This window comes from Rhinoderma darwinii, chromosome 13, assembly GCF_050947455.1.
Source record: "Rhinoderma darwinii isolate aRhiDar2 chromosome 13, aRhiDar2.hap1, whole genome shotgun sequence".
NCBI classification, from domain to species: domain Eukaryota; kingdom Metazoa; phylum Chordata; class Amphibia; order Anura; family Rhinodermatidae; genus Rhinoderma; species Rhinoderma darwinii.
Genome location: NC_134699.1, coordinates 63557620 through 63576475, shown reverse-complemented (window position 1 = coordinate 63576475; position 18856 = coordinate 63557620). Strand labels below are relative to the sequence as shown.

General features: G+C 42.7%; 2 protein-coding genes across 5 annotated transcripts in view; one reads left to right on the top strand and one right to left on the bottom strand.

The window, feature by feature from the left end:
• The window catches only part of NTN1 (netrin 1), a 250838-nt gene that overhangs the window by 214293 nt on the left and 17689 nt on the right, over positions 1-18856 (bottom strand). The gene's annotated exons all lie outside the window — the stretch shown is intronic.
• The window catches only part of PIK3R6 (phosphoinositide-3-kinase regulatory subunit 6), a 29740-nt gene continuing 11558 nt past the window's right edge, over positions 675-18856 (top strand). The window contains exons 1-7 of the mRNA XM_075846779.1: positions 675-751; positions 11903-12021; positions 13534-13620; positions 14283-14374; positions 17412-17480; positions 17600-17732; positions 18582-18651. Of these exons, the coding sequence (XP_075702894.1) occupies positions 12009-12021; positions 13534-13620; positions 14283-14374; positions 17412-17480; positions 17600-17732; positions 18582-18651 (464 nt within the window). The 5' untranslated portion in view covers positions 675-751; positions 11903-12008. The remainder of the gene's footprint in view (positions 752-11902; positions 12022-13533; positions 13621-14282; positions 14375-17411; positions 17481-17599; positions 17733-18581; positions 18652-18856) is intronic.

Here is an 18856-nt window from a genome sequence, read left to right as displayed (position 1 = left end):
AGTGCAAGCGTAGGGTAAGTGTGCTAGTTTATGGCAATGCAGCCAGGATAAGGAGCTCAGTCAGGCAGCCATAGTGCGGTCAACTCAAACTATTTTATCTACACCGATCGTTATCAACCCCAAGATCCGTTGGATTGTGTCCATAGACATCAGAATACCCCTGATCCACCTGAAATTGCCAGGCGATCCTTCATACCACCAGCAGTATCGGTCTTTGTTTTGAGTGCTCCGGCCTGAACCACCGGCTCACCTCTGCCTGGTTAGTGATGAATCTAGTAAACACTGTGCATTATTCTTGAATTTTTCATGTGTGAACCGTTTTCCTGATGTCCACTGTGCTGTATTGATTTTTGTAAAACCTTTCAAATATTCCATCAGATGTGATAACTTTTTATCCCTGCATGACTGCTCCAGTTGAAGAGGAGATCAGGGGACTAGATGTCGCCTTTACTTGCAGATCCGCGGTTGTAAAACAGTTAAATATTATTAGATAATACAACAGTGTGGAGGGGAATGTGCACCCCCACCCTTTTGCATCATAGCCCCAACCCGGCACAGCTTGAGAATGCTCCCTGTGAAGACAATCCCTCTTATTAAGGTTTTCAAAGGTCCTTTATCCAGCGTGTAACAGTAGACAACCCGCTTATTATTCAGTGACTCAGCCGAGCCCAGATGCAGAGCTCTGCCTTGGCTCAGTGTCTTTGGGTTTATTGTGAATTGGAGTTCATGACTGGGAAGATCCAGGGTTCAGGTAAGATGCAGTAATATCTACAAATTTTTCATTTTGCACCTGCAAACTTTTCCGTCCATGTCACCCACCCTTGTTACCAAACCATGACACCCACTCAAGTCACCCACCGTGTCAGAGACCCAGCTAAAATTATCCATAACTACTTCCTCCTCCCGCTTACACTACAACTCCTCTTCTCATCAGTTCTGTTTTCTGGTTAATTCAACAACTTTGGTTTGAACCCTATTTATTTATTTTTTTGTTTTTCATTTGAGACGTTTTCCTTTTTGTCTTTGCTTTCTGTACTGTGTATTATCTTATAGTTGGACTCTTCACCATACTTATTATATGGTCAGTATGGTATTTGCATTATTTTATGTCTTATCATATACTGCTTTGGGTATGCCGATTGTAATAATAGTTTAATTATAAAGGTTTAATTATAGATTATTTCCGACACTATGGTTAATATAGTAGCATTAAACAATGCTCAGCTAAGAATTTTTTAACGTGCTGGAATTAATTTTTTTTATATTTTTGCTCAAATTGAACGTATGTTTTTTTGTAAAAATAATAATAAAAAAATATATATATACAGAGATGCTCATGAATATTCTTGTTCTAACAGTTTGCACAATGCTTCACTTGTTAGAGCAGCGGATTGTTCTTCAGAGCTGGACTTTCTTCCATAAAACGGAGCACATGAACTTTTCGACCATTGTCAGCCATTTTGGGGGCTATAGTGAGTCGTTTTTGGTCACACGGTCACAGAATATACAAACAAGTATATAAGAACATTTCCTGCTTACTCCTCCCCTTCTCCTTTCTGCATGATTACCACTCCTATGCAACGCCCACAGTCACCTTGTGTCTTTTACGCCACTCTTAGGGTAGGTTTACACGTGTTGGATTTGCGGTTTCTAAACTTAGCAGCAAATCCAACCCAGATACTGAAGGGAATTCAGACAGGAAGTCCGCACAAAAACTTGTTTAATTTGGTGCAGACTTTTCAGACAGATTTGCTGCTGCGGACCCCAGATGAGAAGGAGATTAAAAAAAAAACACATCCGTGTGCGGTGTGGGATTTGCGCATCTATTCAATTGATAATAACAAAAAATAAAAATGATGTCCTTTGCAAGTGCGTGAATAACGCATGCCACTTGCAAAGCACACTGATGCATAACGCAACACACACGGACCAGATTCACACGCGTTTTTCATGTGTGTGAATCGGATACGCTCGTGTGAATGTAGCCTTACAAGAAATTCAGAAAAATAGCTAAGAAAAAAAAAGTTTTAACCACAGAGACATGGAGAGACCTACAACGTTGTGGTTCGTAGGCTGCTTGCTTATTAACTTGACACATAATGAACGGTAAAATAAATTTTGATCTTACCTACCCAAATGGTCAAATATCTTTATTTTTACTTTGTATCTAGAATAAATTACCAGATTGGATCCTCTGCAGCATCTTTGACGTATTTAAATATCTATCTGTTCACTTTTAGGGCTAGTTCACACAGAGTATTTTGTTTTAGATGCGGAAACCGCGTCGGAAAACGCGCCAGAAAATGACCAACACCGCCTCCCATTGATTTCAATGGGAGGCGGAGGAGTTTATTTCCCACGAGCGGTAAAAACCCTCGCGGGTAAAAGTGACATGCCCTTTCTTCGGGCGTTTCTGTCTCTGACCTCCCATTGACATCAATGGGAGTCAGAGATCGCGATTTCACAGCGGTTTTTGCCCGCGGCGCTCAATGACCGCGGGAGCGAAAAACGCCAAGAAAGACTCGGCAAATGTTCTGCCAGTAGGTCAAAATCACCCTCAAAATTCCTTTTTTCCACCTGCAAAAAACTCAGTGTGAACAGGGGTCCTTGGGTCTCATGTTGGTTGGGGGCTCAAAATTTGGACCTCACTGATCATACATTGATGGTATATCCTAGATATAGTCCATCAATGTTTATAACTCCAGAACCCCTTTAATGCTGGGGTGAAACGGCTTTTTGATGTTTTTGCCACTCCATGCTATATGCACATTACCTGAACCCTTGCACTGTTGGTACTTGCAGGGCATTAGCGGACTATGGTCATGAGATGCCACATGTCTGGTCAGTCATTGGACTGTACTATTGGCAGATAGCGTTAAATATGTACAACCACACAGAATCAAAAATCAACAGATGCAGTAGGTAACAAAAAACAAAGGCTCACCAGCCCTGGTGCAAAAGTTCAGCTTTCCCCCTCAGCTCCATGGTCTAAGGCAGGGGTCTCAAACTCGGCCGGGTAAGTGGGCCGCATATAGAAAAAATTGGAAGTTGACGGGCCGCATTACTTTCAAATTTGATACAATACAAAATTATTGTTAATCAATTAGTTATTTGAACTACTATAACACTATATTACTAGAATAATAATACTACATTACTATAATAATAGCGCTAGGTTTCAAATTTTTAATATTTCTCCACGTGCTTATTTCAACAATCCAGCTTTCCAGTTTAAGTGTCGCTAAATGCAGTCCGGCGGCTCAGTTAGCACACATGTCAAGATTGGGCAGCCCCTTTTTAGATGCTGCCGCAGTGCCCTCTGTGGATGCTGCCACAGTGCCCTCTGTGGATAATGCAACTCACCCCTAGATAAGGCCACAGTGCCCTCTGTAGATAAGGCCACAGTGCCCTCTGTAGATAAGGCCACTGTGCCCTCTGTAGATAAGGCCACTGTGCCCTCTGTAGATAAGGCCACTGTGCCCTCTGTAGATAAGGCCACTGTGCCCTCTGTAGATAAGGCCACTGTGCCCTCTGTAGATAAGGCCACAGTGCCCTCTGTAGATAATGCCAGTGTCCTCTTCAGATACTGTCACACACCCACTTGTAGATAACGCCACAGTGCCCTCTGTAGAGGCTGCCACAGTTCCCTCTGTAGAGGCTGCCACAGTTCCCTCTGTAGAGGCTGCCACAGTTCCCTCTGTAGAGGCTGCCACAGTGCCCTCTGTAGAGGCTGCCACAGTGCCCTCTGTAGAGGCTGCCCCAGTGCCCTCTGTAGAGGCTGCCCCAGTAATGTCAGGGGCTTGCCCAGAGCTTGAGTCCCAGGCAGAGCGCTAGTAGGCTCTTCCTGGGACTCCAGCTGTGCTGCTGACATCACTGGAACACCTGCTCTGGGGAAGCCCCTGACATCATTGTCGATGTATGGACAGCGATGTCAGAGGCTTCCCCAGAGTCCCGGAGCAGAGCCGATAATAGCGCTCTGCCCGGGACTCCGCTCTGGGGAAGACCCTGACACACTGTCCATATATGGACAGCGATGTCAGGGAATTCCACAGAGTCCAGGAGCAGAGCCGACACCAGCGCTCTGCTCCGCTCTGGGCAAGACCCTGACACACTGTCCATATATGGGCAGCGATGTCAGGGAATTCCACAGAGTCCCGGAGCAGAGCCGACACCAGCGCTCTGCTCGGGACTCCGGCTCTGGGGAAGCCCCAGACATCGCTGTTCATATGTGGACAGCGATGTCAGGGAATTCCACAGAGTCCAGGAGCAGAGCCGACACCAGCGCTCTGCTCCGCTCTGGGCAAGACCCTGACACACTGTCCATATATGGGCAGCGATGTCAGGGAATTCCACAGAGTCCCGGAGCAGAGCCGACACCAGCGCTCTGCTCGGGACTCCGGCTCTGGGGAAGCCCCAGACATCGCTGTTCATATGTGGACAGCGATGTCAGGGAATTCCACAGAGTCCCGGAGCAGAGCCGACACCAGTGCTCTGCTCGGGACTCCGGCTCTGGGGAAGCACCAGACATCGCTGTTGATGTGTGGATAGCGATGTCAGGGAATTCCAGAGTCTCGGAGCAGAGCCGATACTAGCGGCTCTGTGTCCCGCGGGCCGCAGATGACAGCCCCAGGGGCCGCATGCGGCCCGCGGGCAGCGTGCTTGAGACCCCTGGTCTAAGGCATGGGTGGGGAACCTCCGGCAAGCAAGATCATTTGGTCTAGCCCGACCTCACGCAGACCGCGTCATTCACTGCTTGGCTCCGTCCACCCTACGCACTCACATTTAGGAGCAGGATGAGAACAGAGCAAGGTATGGTGGTGGCGGTGGTCTGAGCGAGGTCGGTGCGTGCTGGCGCGGGAGTGGACCAGTCGAGTCACCTGACCTGACTTGAGGTCAGGTGACTGGACTGGTACACTCCCAGGCCGGCAGGCACCGACCTCATTTAGACTTCTGCCTCCTCATTCACTAATAGTGAATGACACTATTTTGCTCCATCTGCCATCCTCATGCTCCTAAAATTTAGAAATTTAGCTGAAGCCTCATGTAGATATAAGACCTGTCCTAAATGCATGAAGCGAGGTCGGGTGATTCAGGTCAGGTGACTGGCCTGGTCCACTCCTGGGCCGGCATGCACTAACCTCACTCAGACCGCCGCTGCCTCATTCACTAGTAGTAAATGAGGCTACTGGGCACTGTCCACCATTCTCTTGCTCCTAATATTTAGAAATGTAGCTGAGGCCTCATGTAAAGTTAGGACCTGTCCTAAATGCATTTGCCGCGTGCCTCGCCCTACTAAGAACGCCGCCACAAGGTAAAATAATCATGTCACTGGCAACACGCACACTGGATAGTTATTAAAACGAAAGTAGTGTGACGTCCTACAAATGGCAACTACAAAGAAAAGAAAAGTTGATGCAGTCAGCTGACATCACACGCCTCACCAAAGAGAAGCAGATCCAGACATCACATTAGGGGTGAGTTAATTAAATGTTTGACAAAATACAGCAGGCTCATTTTTAAGTTGATCATTTTGGATGGCCTGCGAATGATGTTATAAATATCCAAATGGCCCTCGGCAGAAAAAGAGATTCCCCACCCCTGGTCTAAGGAAATGGGAGATGATAATATCTATAGTGGTCTAAGGTACGTAAAGCAGAAGTGTCACATTGAAGCTCCTAGGCCCCAATGCAAATCCGTAATAGGGCCACTTCACCTACCATGTGGCCGACTGCCATATAAGAAAGAAAAAAAAAATCGCAATCGATAAATTGCTGGTTAATGCACTTTTGCCTGAGACAATGTGATCAAGTAATGGCCGAAAATTTAGAAAAACACTTTAAAACAGTCCCGAGTTAGAAAGTTGGCGATGCGCCATTGCCTCTAAGAATATATAGTTACCGACGTGGGAATTAATGCTCAACCTTGCAGGTGTTTGTTTCCTGGTTGCAGTTATTTTTAGCGAGCGGCGGTTGAGTTGCCACCCACTTGTTGCAAACCTTGTGATCGAACTTCAAGCGACTAATCTAGTCGTTGCTTTTGTTGTGCAGCTGATAAGGAAACATACATTTGTAAATCGACCACAGATTTGAGGCTTTCAGACTCAGCTCAAATATATCACCAAGTTACACGGAACATGAGACTTCAATGAACCAGCTGAGGCCAAGCTGCAGGACGCTCATATTTCATATGCAACACCTTGTGTCGTGATAGTTTACAAGGTCGAGAGACAGTAAAATGTACTTATGTAATGTTCGACTGCTTGTCTATAAGCGTTTCAGGATACCTAGGGTCAAGTTCATATTACGGGGGATGGGAAAGGATGTTTTGCAGCTTCACAGGAAGTTCTGCAACGTAAAAAAGCTTTGTAACTATTAAACTCTTTCGGTGCTGAATTACATTACACCTGCCAGAGTGATATCGAAAGAATCAATTTACAGTACAAACTTGGTCATGGCCATTATCCATCTGATTATTTAATAAAATATCCATAAGACTACGGTTTCTGTTGTATCAGCCTTAGGCAGGGGTCTCAAACTCTGCCGGGTAAATGGGCCACACATAGAAAAAAAATGTGAAGTTGACGTGCCGCATTACTTCCAGATTTGATACAATATAAAATTATTGGTAATCAATTAGTTATTTGAACTACTATAATAATACCGCTAGGTTTAAACTTACCTGATATCTGCGAGTTTAATACACATGCTTATATTAACAATCCAGTTTAAGCATCGCTAAATGCAATCTGGCTGCTCAGTTGGGAGCATTTGGCAAACACAAGAATTTCAAGATTGGGAAGTCCCTTTTTAGATCGTGCCGCAGTGCCCTCTCCTGGAGGAGCCCCTGACATCACTGTCTATATATGGACAGTGACATCAGGGGCTCCTCCTGGAGAGGAATCGGCAATGCTCTGGCTGGGGATTCCACTCCTAGAGGGAGCCCCAATGAAGCTATCTACAGGGAGGGGAGTGTAGCGCTGTCGACAGGGTGGGTTGTTATCTACAGAGAGGGGTGGTACTTTCTACAGGGGTGTGTGGCGCTCCTCCTTCGGCCTGCTCTCTGCTGTCCCAAGGATGTCTCGGGAGCTTCAGTACCCAGTGAGTCGCAGATGACAGTCTCACGGGCTTCATGCGGCCCGCATGTTTGAGACCTCTGGCCTAGGGTATACACTGAGGTCTGAAAACAACCCTCCGCTCTTCTCTCCATGGTGCGGCTTTATAGCCACATCCTTCCTCTTCCATAAGATTGGTTGCACTGGGAGGGTCCTATATCGCCAGGATAGGGCAAAGAAATTACTTACCCTACTGTTTTGTGTCTATGCAGACCTAAGTGACTCCATAGTTACGGACCATAAACAAACCCTGTGTGTGCATGTTTGTAGTCTGTCTCCACGGAAAGTATGCATAGGAGCTGTATACACAAAGCGGATTTATTTATTTTTTATTTTTTTAAATATATAACTTTTTCCTTCACATATTACCTGTGTTCTGACTCATTTTGATATCAAATTAAAATTGGGGGGGGGGGGGGGGGGGGTCATTACTAATAATAACATAAGTGCAGGTCAACGTAAAATTCACAACTTTTATACTAATCTTTAAGAAGAAGAACTTTCCCTGATTATGCAAAATAGCATATTTTGCCCTTCCGTTTTGCAGGGTCCCTAAGCTCAGCAATACTTACCAACTATACTTTGTGTCTAAAAACCTAAGAACCCCAAAAAAATAAAAAACATCTATAAAATTATATATATAAAACTGGAGAAAAATGTAAGTCATAATAGAGGGAAAAGTTCACTAACGTGATTATTTACATTTCCCGTGTAACACGCCCTCAGCGCAGCGTTTCTAGCACGGAGTTCCTTTACAGCTTTTATACGCATTTGTATATTTTTAGATGAAAAACAGGAACCTGAAGCACTTATTGGAGATATCTTTAGTTGATGATTTGTTTTTCAGGAGAAAAAAAAACAAAACCTTCCTTTCCCCCTACGCCTTTGATCAAAAGTTTTCTTTTCTTGGCACAATGTTTGAGACGATATTTGCTTTCCGGCAACCTAGTATTGTTTGTGAGAGCTTCCTACGTCAAACACTTTGGCTCAAGTATTTTCAATAAAAGTACAGGAAAGTTGTCAATCTCTTAGGCCCCATGCACACGACCGCAAAAACGCCAGTAATTACATCTATTGGCCATCTATTTGCTTACGGGAAGGTGTCCGTACCGTTGAAAAATATAGAACATATCCTATTTAAGGCTATAATTACGGCACGGGCAGGCCCATAGAAGTCTATGGGGCTCCCGTAATTACGGGTGGCTACGTGTGTACACCCGTAATAACGGGAGCGTTGTTAAAGAGACTCTGTCACCACATTATAAGTGCCCTATCTCCTATATAAGGAGATGGGCGCTGTAATGTAGGTGACAGTAATGCTTTTTATTTAGAAAACCGATCTTTTTCCACAAAGTTAGGAGCGATTTAAGTTTATGCTAATGAGCTTTCTTAATGCCCAAGTGGGCGTACTTTTACTTTCGACCAAGTGGGCGTTGTACAGAGGAGTGCATGACGCTGACCAATCGGCATCATGCACTCCTCTCCATTCATTTACACTGCACTAGCGATATAGATATATCGCTATGTGCAGCCTCATACACAAACCCTAACATTACTACAGTGTCCTGATAATGAATACACATGAAATCCAGCCTGGACATCATGTGTACTCAGAATCCTGACACTTCTGAATCTTTTTTGTGAGATTCCAGCAACGGATACGAAATCTCGCGAGATCTCGGAGCTAAACGAGATTTGGTTTCACTTGCCGGAATCTCACAAAAAAAGAAGAGATTCAGAAGTATCAGGATTCTGAGTACACATGATGTCCAGGCTGGATTTCATGTGTATTCATTATCAGGACACTGTAGTAATATTAGGGTTTGTGTATGAGGCTGCACATAGCGATATATCTATATCGCTAGTGCAGTGTAAATGAATGGAGAGGAGTGCATGATGCTGATTGGTCAGCGTCATACACTCCTCTGTACAACGCCCACTTGGTCGAAAGTAAAAGTACGCCCACTTGGGCATTAAGAAAGCTCATTAGCATAAACTTAAATCGCTCCTAACTTTGTGGAAAAAGATCGGTTTTTAAAATAAAAAGCATTACTGTCACCTACATTACAGCGCCCATCTCCTTATGTAGGAGATAGGGCACTTATAATGTGGTGACAGAGTCTCTTTAAACGACGTCAGTAAATAGTCACTGTCCAGGGTGCTGAAAGAGTTAACTGATCGGCAGTAACTCTTTCAGCACCCGGGACAGCGACTACCGTTGGAGTTAATAATATTAAAAGTTAACTTACCTGCTTCTTTCTCCAGTCTGGCCTCCCGGGATGACGTTTCATCCCATGTGACCGCTGCAGCCAATAACAGGCCGCAGCGGTCACATGGACTGCCGCATCATCCAGGGAGGTTCGGACTGGATGTCAAAAGAGGGATGCGTCACCAAGACAACGGCCGGGGTACGTATGAACTTCTCTTACTTACAGTCGCTGCGTTCCGCTGCGGAAACTCTGCTCGAAATGGCTGCCCCTTCTCTCTATCCACCGCTGATAGAGAGAAGGGGCTGCCGATTAGTGCAATGCAATATTGCAGAGAAAGCGGGTACGTAAATACGGGCGGAATACTGGTGACAACAGGCCCGTATTTACGGGCACGGGTCGGTAAATACTGGTGGAATACGGGTCGAATACGTGTGACAAAGTACCCATATTTGCAGTAGTATTTACGGGAGGAAAAAAATACGTTCGTGTGCATGAGGCCTTAGCGATATAGTCCTTCATTTAATGTATAGACCCCTGTGAGATCGTGCTACTATTTGTACAGATGAAGGGGGCCAGTACATCTCCGAAATGCTCAAATAAAAATTTTTTATATACCACCTGCACCTCTCCTTGTATACAATCTGAGACCCGGCAGTGCCTGTCTACAGGCCACTCCTTTGTTTTTTCTCCTACAGTCTTAGTGTATGACTCTTTAAGCCCATCAAATCAATGAAAATATAATCTTTACGTCTATTAATACAGTAGACATTTATTGCGTCTGCTCAAGAAATTCAGGGTTCTGTACAGGTAAGCAGCTTCAAGTCCGGCATAAGTTTCTAGACCGAACATGAAAATACTGTCTAAGGCCCAGTTCACCCAGAGGTTTTTTTTTTACGCCGATTTTGCTGGAGTTCCTGAAGGAATTTTGAGGCCGATTTTTCTGCCTGCAAAAAAACTCAGTGTGAACAGGGCCTATAATTGACAAATGTCACTTCCTGTAGGAGGCTCTGTGGTATCCTCCCTTATTATAACTATTCGCTAGAGGACACTGAGGTCACATTCAATACTTTGCGTAGATGCTAGAAAAAAAAAAAAAAGGAAAAAAAAATAAAATACTACATAATTATACACAGTGCTATAATAGACAAAAATAGCTCCTTAAAATCATGGTCATAAAATAGATATTAATGAACTAGATTGATTTGGAGCAAAAAGTGAGTAGGAAACAAAAAGGGAGAACGTTTGTGTAATAATCACAAGGGGTATTGGAAGGGATTGGTAAATTCTGTAATACCTTTTGAGAAGGTTGTATTTCTGAATCGTGGTTGTAGTACTACATTTTCTAAGGTTTGGGATATTTGGAATAACTCCCCTCTGACAGTCAACCCCGCCGCTGGTTCACCAGATACTGTGAGATAGGAATATAGGTGACCCACAAATTTTTATTATGTATCTCCATGAACTTGCTGTACCAGATTTATCAGTTGCTCGTGGGTAACATGGGTCCTAGGTGGTTTTGTTTTCCTTTATATCTGTTCTTGGTTTTTGTCTTTTTATTGCAATTGTCATACATACGTCCAAGCAAACCAGTCTAAGCGCCATCATTTGTGAATATCATCTTTTTTAAATGCTTTATATGTACTCATTAATTGATTTGCTATTTGTACATCTCCTTGATCCAATATGCCATATATTGTAATTAGTGATGTGTGACTGATTTTATACTTGTTCTTAATAAAACGAGTTAAAAAAAATAAATCACAAGGGGAATAAAATTGGTCATTCCATACCAAGACTGGTCCTTTAACCCTTTAGATAGCAAACTTTTTGTACAAGAATGGTTAAAATTCATATTTTTTTTTAAAAACCTAACAAGCAAAAAATAAAGTTGTTAGACCATTATTTAGGGGGTGATAACTTTTGCTTGGTATACAAGGTATTAGGACTTGCATGGTATTGATGGAACGATGTAGGACCACGATACACTTGAGTAGACTGCTGAATGCAACATCTCCATGCTTGGGTCGGTCTTTTGCCTGGGCTAAGACATCGCCTGCCTTCAATTAAAATAACAACTCTGACAGTGATCCATTGGATGGATATTCCATTAAAGTATGGGACTAGTGACATGAATAGTCCCATCACAGGAACAAGGACACTCTTAGTTTGTTCTTGCCCTAACTTATGATCCAGATCTTTTCTGGGATTTGTGTCTCATTTTGTTTTGCTTTTCATTTGGTCTTTATTATGGGGCAATAATTAAAGTCTAGCTAAGCGTTTGACAAACTTCTGAAATGTCATAGTGACATGTCAGAAGTTTTGATTGGTGGGGGTCTGAGCACTGAGAGCACCACCAATCGCTAAAATGAAGAATCTGAATCGCTCGTGTGAGCACTCAGCCGCTTCGTGTCTGTCCGGCTTTTTCAGGAAATGAATGTATCGGAGTACGAACTCAATAGAAAGTCTATGTTTCAAATGCCGACGTTTTTGTAACTTTAAAAATTTATACGTCGTTTACCACAAATGTGTGCACAAAACGAGGTGTGAACTTGGCCTAACTACTTCTGTTTCCTTTATGCAGGCTCCTTCCGAAAACGCACAAACTAATGAACATCACAAGCGACGCGGATTACCTTCTAAACACTTGACCCTTCATTAACAATCCCTGGCTAATAAATGCCTTCTCCATGGACCTCTCAGGTAATATGGTCTATATTGCTTAATGGGGGCAGACAAACAGGGTAAAATACCAACATATCATGTCTTTTTCTCTGGCACTTTCAGTCCTATTTCTATACTCTGGTCCTGGTCCATTTCTATCTTCATTCCAGTTGTACATTGCGTATATTAAATATGGATACCAATTCCCCATACTATTACTAAAACGTGTTTGTATATAATTATGACCTATTGAGCGACCCTCTTTTTGTCTAAATATTATTACAGACTTATATGCTACTATTACCTTATAACTACGCATGTACAACTTCGCTCAGATTATGTCATCTATGACCTTTGCCGGACTTTAACTTAGTGCCTAGGGTAATTTTTGTGCCATGGTGGGCCCAATATCCCAAATCGCTTAATGTCTTTGAAGCCACCACACTGTGCTCCCCCTTTTTTATTCGGATCCGTCCTTGAATTTTATACTTTATTTTCCTACTATATTTGTGGCGTAATGACTTCTCTTTCTCTAAATTCCATATCATGTACATTGCTATGATAGATGCCCCGTGAGGGTTAATAAAACCACAGAGTTGGCGAATCGACCGCATCATGTCGCCTTGGTGATTGGCATAAGGTGACACGAGGCTATAAATGTTGGGAAACTATTCTACCACTCAGTTGAATAGAGGAAGTTTTTGCTGTAGTTACTAGATATAGTGTTGGTAATCTTATTATCTGCTGTAGAACAGGTTATATAGGTCATTGGTGGATTTGGACATCAGCGTTGTATATACTACAATACCTTTCAGAGACTTTGTTTAGTTTGGTCTAATTAAATAAATGTGCCATAAAACAGTTGCACTTTTTGCTTTTATTTGGGGCTTTTAGTTATTTATATATTCCACATCACAGAAAACGCATATATCCCAGTGGTCCAGACCCCAATCTTATAGTTGCCAACCCTGCGCACCTGGGCACCCCCAAATTGCATTTCCATGTGACGGTCAGTGATGGCAATTTCTGCAGAGTGCTGCCGTTTCTGTTGGTGCTATATAACGAACACAAATAAAATGGTACATGGGGGGTCCTATTACATATTTTGGGGCGCAGGAGATGCAAGTTACTCCTTTGCACGTGTCATTTAGAATACTGATATATTCTAAGAGCCTATCGTTTACCTACGTGCATGTTTTTGTATTTGCGGTTTGGAACCAGGCGGCACTGATGGCCTGGTAAGGAATTAAACCATTGGTCCTAACAATACAAGGCAATGAAAGTTAATACAAATAATGAAAAATTAGACACTAGGCCACACAAACTAAAGACAGATGCATAACCCACTTGGGTTATGGTGCCCTATGCTAAGACGTTTACCCAGAAAGGGAACTACTATTTAAAAGAATAGCGCAAGTTGACAATCCTACAAATGGCGTAATCACGGAACGTGCACACAGCTACGGCCATGTGCAGGAGGGCTCCACTGTTGGTTACAGCAGATTAAGGCCTAAACAGGTGAAATCATGACTTTTTTTCGTTAATTTTCAGCGACCGAGGCAGATATGGTGTATCAAAAGGTGCAAGCCATTCTTCGAGGTCTTGAAATCCAACATCCAACACAGCAGTCTGACCCAGGTAAATTAGGGTTAAAGGCGGTAAAAAGAGACACATTTAAAATAATGGCCATAAAGCCAACCAAAAAAGATAAAATTAGTGAATGGTAAAAGAAAAAAAAACTAAAAAAAAAACCAAACCCTCAACTAATAGTCTGTGCACAGTATCTCTGGCATCACAGTCCAAACGTAAAAATAATGTAGTGTCTGGTTTGCAAAAGATACGTCCAAAAATCTATTGACAATTTATTGACCTCCACCAATCGCTGGATTCACCGATTATAAAAATGAGTCACCAGCAGCAATAGTCCCGGTGGTCAATGAATAGCAACCTCCAAACAGGCGTAGTCAATCTCCGCTAGAAAAGAACTATAGTTAAGGATGGGTGTAATCCAATATCATGGGGTCTTAAATAATTTAGGAAGCACTGGCACAGTATGTTGTAAGTATCTGTGGGGATGAAGTATGGTTACCCTGTAGTTCTGCTGGTTGTGGGGTGGTGGAGTGGATCCCAAGAATAGTTCTTCATTGGGTTCACGGAGGAGTCTGGCAGCAGCTTAGTCCCCTCTCCCCACTGAAATAAACATGTCCGCTCAGTCAAGCGTCTTAATGTGTAGGGCCACCTATAGGCAGGTGCAAGAAATGACAACGCTCTTATAATGGTTAATAAATGTTCTGTGACAGGGATGCTGAGATGGACTCTGCACAAGAGCTTGGATCGAAATCCAAACAGTGGAAATATTATGGTTGGAATTCTCATTAAAGAGTTGGAGAAGGTAGGAACGTGTATTATAGATGGTACGAAAGTATAATGTTGTCTATCCCACATAAGAAGAAATGGAGTAAATAGATACGTCACACACTTAAGTACTACACATAATTAAAAGAAAATGGAGGCAGGGGTTTAAGACATTTTAGAATGGGAGGTTTAAACACGAGATGTACTATGGTTTCGGATGTCCCAGAGGCATACTCAAGGCTTTATGACAGTCATAAAAGACTGAGGCCACTGGACGACAAAGTGACCATTCAGTCACCAGTGAACGAGAAACAATTTAATGTGACCCTGAAGAATAGTCACCAGTCTTTGATAATCCATTAGCATAGTTTTCAGTCCATGGTGACCTAGGCGAATAGCATCCAGTCCCAGTTACCCAATCATAAGGCATCCATTAGCGGTATCATGTCTAGACCCTGGTGACCCAGTATGATGGCATCTAGCCCCCTGGGGTCCAGTAGGAGGCAGATTCACGAAGAGCAATCACTCTGGCACAGCAGAGTTTAGCATCCAGTGTCCCAGTGGGGAAGCATTCAGTTCCCAGTGACACGTTGTGCAGCATTCAGTTCCCAGTGGGGTAGCATTCTGTTCCCAGTGGGGTAGCATTCAGTTCCCAGTGACACGTCGTGCAGCATTCAGTTCCCAGTGGGGTAGCATTCAGTTCCCAGTGGGGTAGCATTCAGTTCCCAGTGACACGTCGTGCAGCATTCAGTTCCCAGTGGGGTAGCATTCAGTTCCCAGTGGGGTAGCATTCAGTTCCCAGTGGGGTAGCATTCAGTTCCCAGTGACCCAGTTGAATTGCCCACGCTTCCAGTGACAACTACACTGTATTCCTCTGCATTAGGTTGTATACATTGCCTTGATGTCTGATATTACAACAAGTCATAATTGTGATACAGACATGGCACTAGATGTTGTCTTTCCAGATACGTATAAAGTAAAATGCATTGGTGTCTTTGGGGATTTTTGAGCAAATTAGAATTTTTTGAAAGCTAAGAGTCCGTGGAACAGAAAACTCCCGGATAGGTTTACGTGACAGAGTAAATGACTTTTGGTCACTAAGAAGAAGAGATCTGCTTAAAAACAGGAATAATAAAAAAATATAAAATTATATATGTTTTAGTACGGTCATTTCCAGATACCATTTAACACTTACTTTGCCAAACAAAACAACTTCACCTCCAGTAAAAGTATTTTTTCAGCTACCGGAGGGAACAGCCAGGAGCATGGCATCTAAAAATGACTGGCATTAAAGGTTCTCCAATATCCATATAGAAATGCATTGTTTAGTTGGACTCAAGCTTGGCGTCATACACGTCCTACTTACCAACACAAACAATTCTTGGCCCATTTTGTGTCCGATTTGATACCTTTATGATCTATATATATAAAAAACTAAGCAAAGGGAAAATATATACCTCATGGTCCCAGTGCTGTAAGGCAGAGGACAGAAGTAGAGCAGCTGACAGATGACTACACTTATGTGATAAGAAATTGTGATGGTCGAAACACATTCCCCAAAAGTTCTGATTGTTGTCTCTATTTAGAACAAACTATTATCTGGTGTGTGTCTGTCTCGTAGATATCAAACACTGAGGTTTGGCTGGTTGACAGATGAACGCTCTGGTTGAAGTCATTAGTCACTTGTTTTGATTGTACAGAAAAACAGCTAAATTAAAAGGATTGCACAGGAAATAAAGAAACTTAAAATAACTGGACTTATCACCCTAAGGCCCTGTTCACACTGAGTTTTTTGGCGCAGAAACCGCTCCGAAAACTCGTGAAAAAATGCCCGAAAATGCCTCCCATTGAGTTCAATGGGAGTTGGACGAGTTTTTTTTACCGCGAGTAAAAAAAACGCGTCGTGGTAAAAAGAAGCGACATACTCATCTTGAGGCGGTTTCCGGCTCCAAAACCCTATTTCAATCAGTCAGAAAGGGTAAAAAAAAACAAAAAACACCTTGACGAGTGTTTTGGCGAGTTTTTGTCAAACCACTGTGCAAAAAATGTCTGGAGCAGTTATTGCAGGAGGGATTTTCCTCCTGCAAAAAACTCTGTGTGAACACAGCCTAAGGGTCCTCTTACATGGCTCGACGTGAGCTGTGTAAACGAAACCGCTCATTGATCCACGTTTGTTTTTCCTTTCACAAGGGGCAATGTATGGGGACGAGCACTCATTACTACGATCGCAAATCCCCATACATTTCTATCTTGTCGCCAGTTTTTCCATACCAGGGAGATCTGCCGACAACAATAATATTTTAGGCTGCATAAATACAAATATATAAATACAAGCATTTGCGCGTTTGGCTGATCGTTGCCCTGTTTACACCGGGCCATTTTTTGGGAACGAGCGTTCTGTGAATGCTCGTTTGCCAGATAGTTGGCCCGTGTAAAAGGGCCTCAAATATTCAAGGGTGTATGTCACTTAAGTGGTTAATTCAACTTCTTTGGAAGTAAAATGATTACATTAAAGGCTATGCACCCCTTTGAAAAGGATTATTATCTTGAATAAAAAAGGTGTATCATTGTGTTTGGTGCAACTTTTTAATGACTTTTTATTATAAATGATTATGACTTTTTCAGATACAGCTGCCTTGTCTCCCGGATACACAGCAGTTGTATTGTGCACTGAAAATTGAATCCTTTAGGTCAGTGGCACTGAGCGGTTCAGTGACAGCGGGTCCTGCGTGTCTCTGGCACTCAAGATTCAACGCTTATCGATCACGTCTAAGTTGAGAACTTAGACACTGGAGCAGTCAGTCCCGCTGACCTGAGGGACTCAGGTCTCAGCACACAATACAGCTGCTCTGTATACAGGATACAAAGCAGCTGTATCTTAAAAAGACAAAATTATTTCATAAAAAGTAAATTACAAAAGTTGCACCAAACACACATTTGCCTTGAAGATACAAATGAACATAGAAAATGTATACTTTTCTTTTATGCCAAATTTTACAGTGAACAAAAACAAAATAAATCAGATACGCAGTATAATTTCAGTGCAAGTCACAATTTTTGTATTCTCATTCTAGGCAGAACTAAAAGACAACCTGCACTATATAATCCCTTTACTGCACACTCTAATGTACGCCATCACAAAGGTACTGTACACTGACTATGAATACAACTACCACTAAGCTACATGTACTATTTAAAACCACATAATCCTAGGGCATAAAAAAAAAAATACCCTTTTCATTCCCTTTAAATTACATTTCAGGCTGCATATATCTCTGATGAAATGTATGAACGAGTTTATGTCTTCTGCAAAAGGATACTGACTCTCCCCAAACCATATTGTACGATTGGTCTGGACTATGCACAAAGACTAAAGACTGAAAAGAAAGTTCCAGGTACATATAATACCATTGCTGCGCTATAGATCCGCATACCAGCAGATATTGGGGCAGATTTACTATTCAATGCTGTGCACCACATTTATTAAACTTTTTTTAGAAACTGCTTGCGCCTCGCTCGAAAAGGGGGCATGACAGAATAAAAGAGGATGTATTCTACCGGAAGGGAGTGGCTTATATGTGGCACACGATTGGCGCAAAATTTTGGCACAAAAAAAACAAGCGATAGCTATGCCAACCAAGCGGTGGTATAAGGAAGAGAAAAGAGTTCACACGGCGTGTATTCCCTGCGTTTTTCATGACGAAAAAAACGCCTCAGAAAAGCATGCTTTAAGCTTCCCATTGACGTGGAAAAACGCATTGTAGCGCATACGACGCATTTCTTTTAAGCTCGCGTGATTAAAAACGCGTCGTGTAAAAAAAAAAACAGCGTCAGGTCAATTCTCGGCATGTAAAACCCACCTAATTCCCATAGTCAATGGAAGCCCTAATTACGCACCGAAAATGCGGCAAAAACGCCTGCACTTTAAAAAGGTTTGCAAAAACGCTAGTGTTTTTGTCATGTTTACACGTCCTTTTTTTTTTAGCGCCGTGTGCACAAGGCCTAACATTAAAGCTAGTAATGAGCATGATAATGAACATTATTGTTAGTTACCAAAAGGGCATGTTACCAGACATTACTATGTTTACTACTGAGAATATTACATGGCATTTCTATTACTACTGGGCTCATTACTGAACAGCATTATCACTACTAGGCATATTACTAAGCAGATACTGCAACTGCTAAGCATACTAATGTGTATTCATTGCACATAGTAAATAATAGTTTATATGGTCTTTTAGGTTTTTCATATCAAAAGATGGTTGTTCTGGAGCAAAACCTGAAGAGGGATGTCACTCATCACCAAGACAAGTAAGTTGCCTGTGTCATACAGGCTTACCAGAAAGCGCATTAGAAAATTATGATACACCCTATATGTAAGTAGAGCAACCCCTAGCCAAAGGTCATCTCATTTATCACCCCCCCCCCCCCCCTTAAGATGCTCAAAACGCTGTCGGCATCCTTTTAGCGAGGCTAGTTAAAGTTTTCATGATCTCACGCCATCTCATGGGCTGAA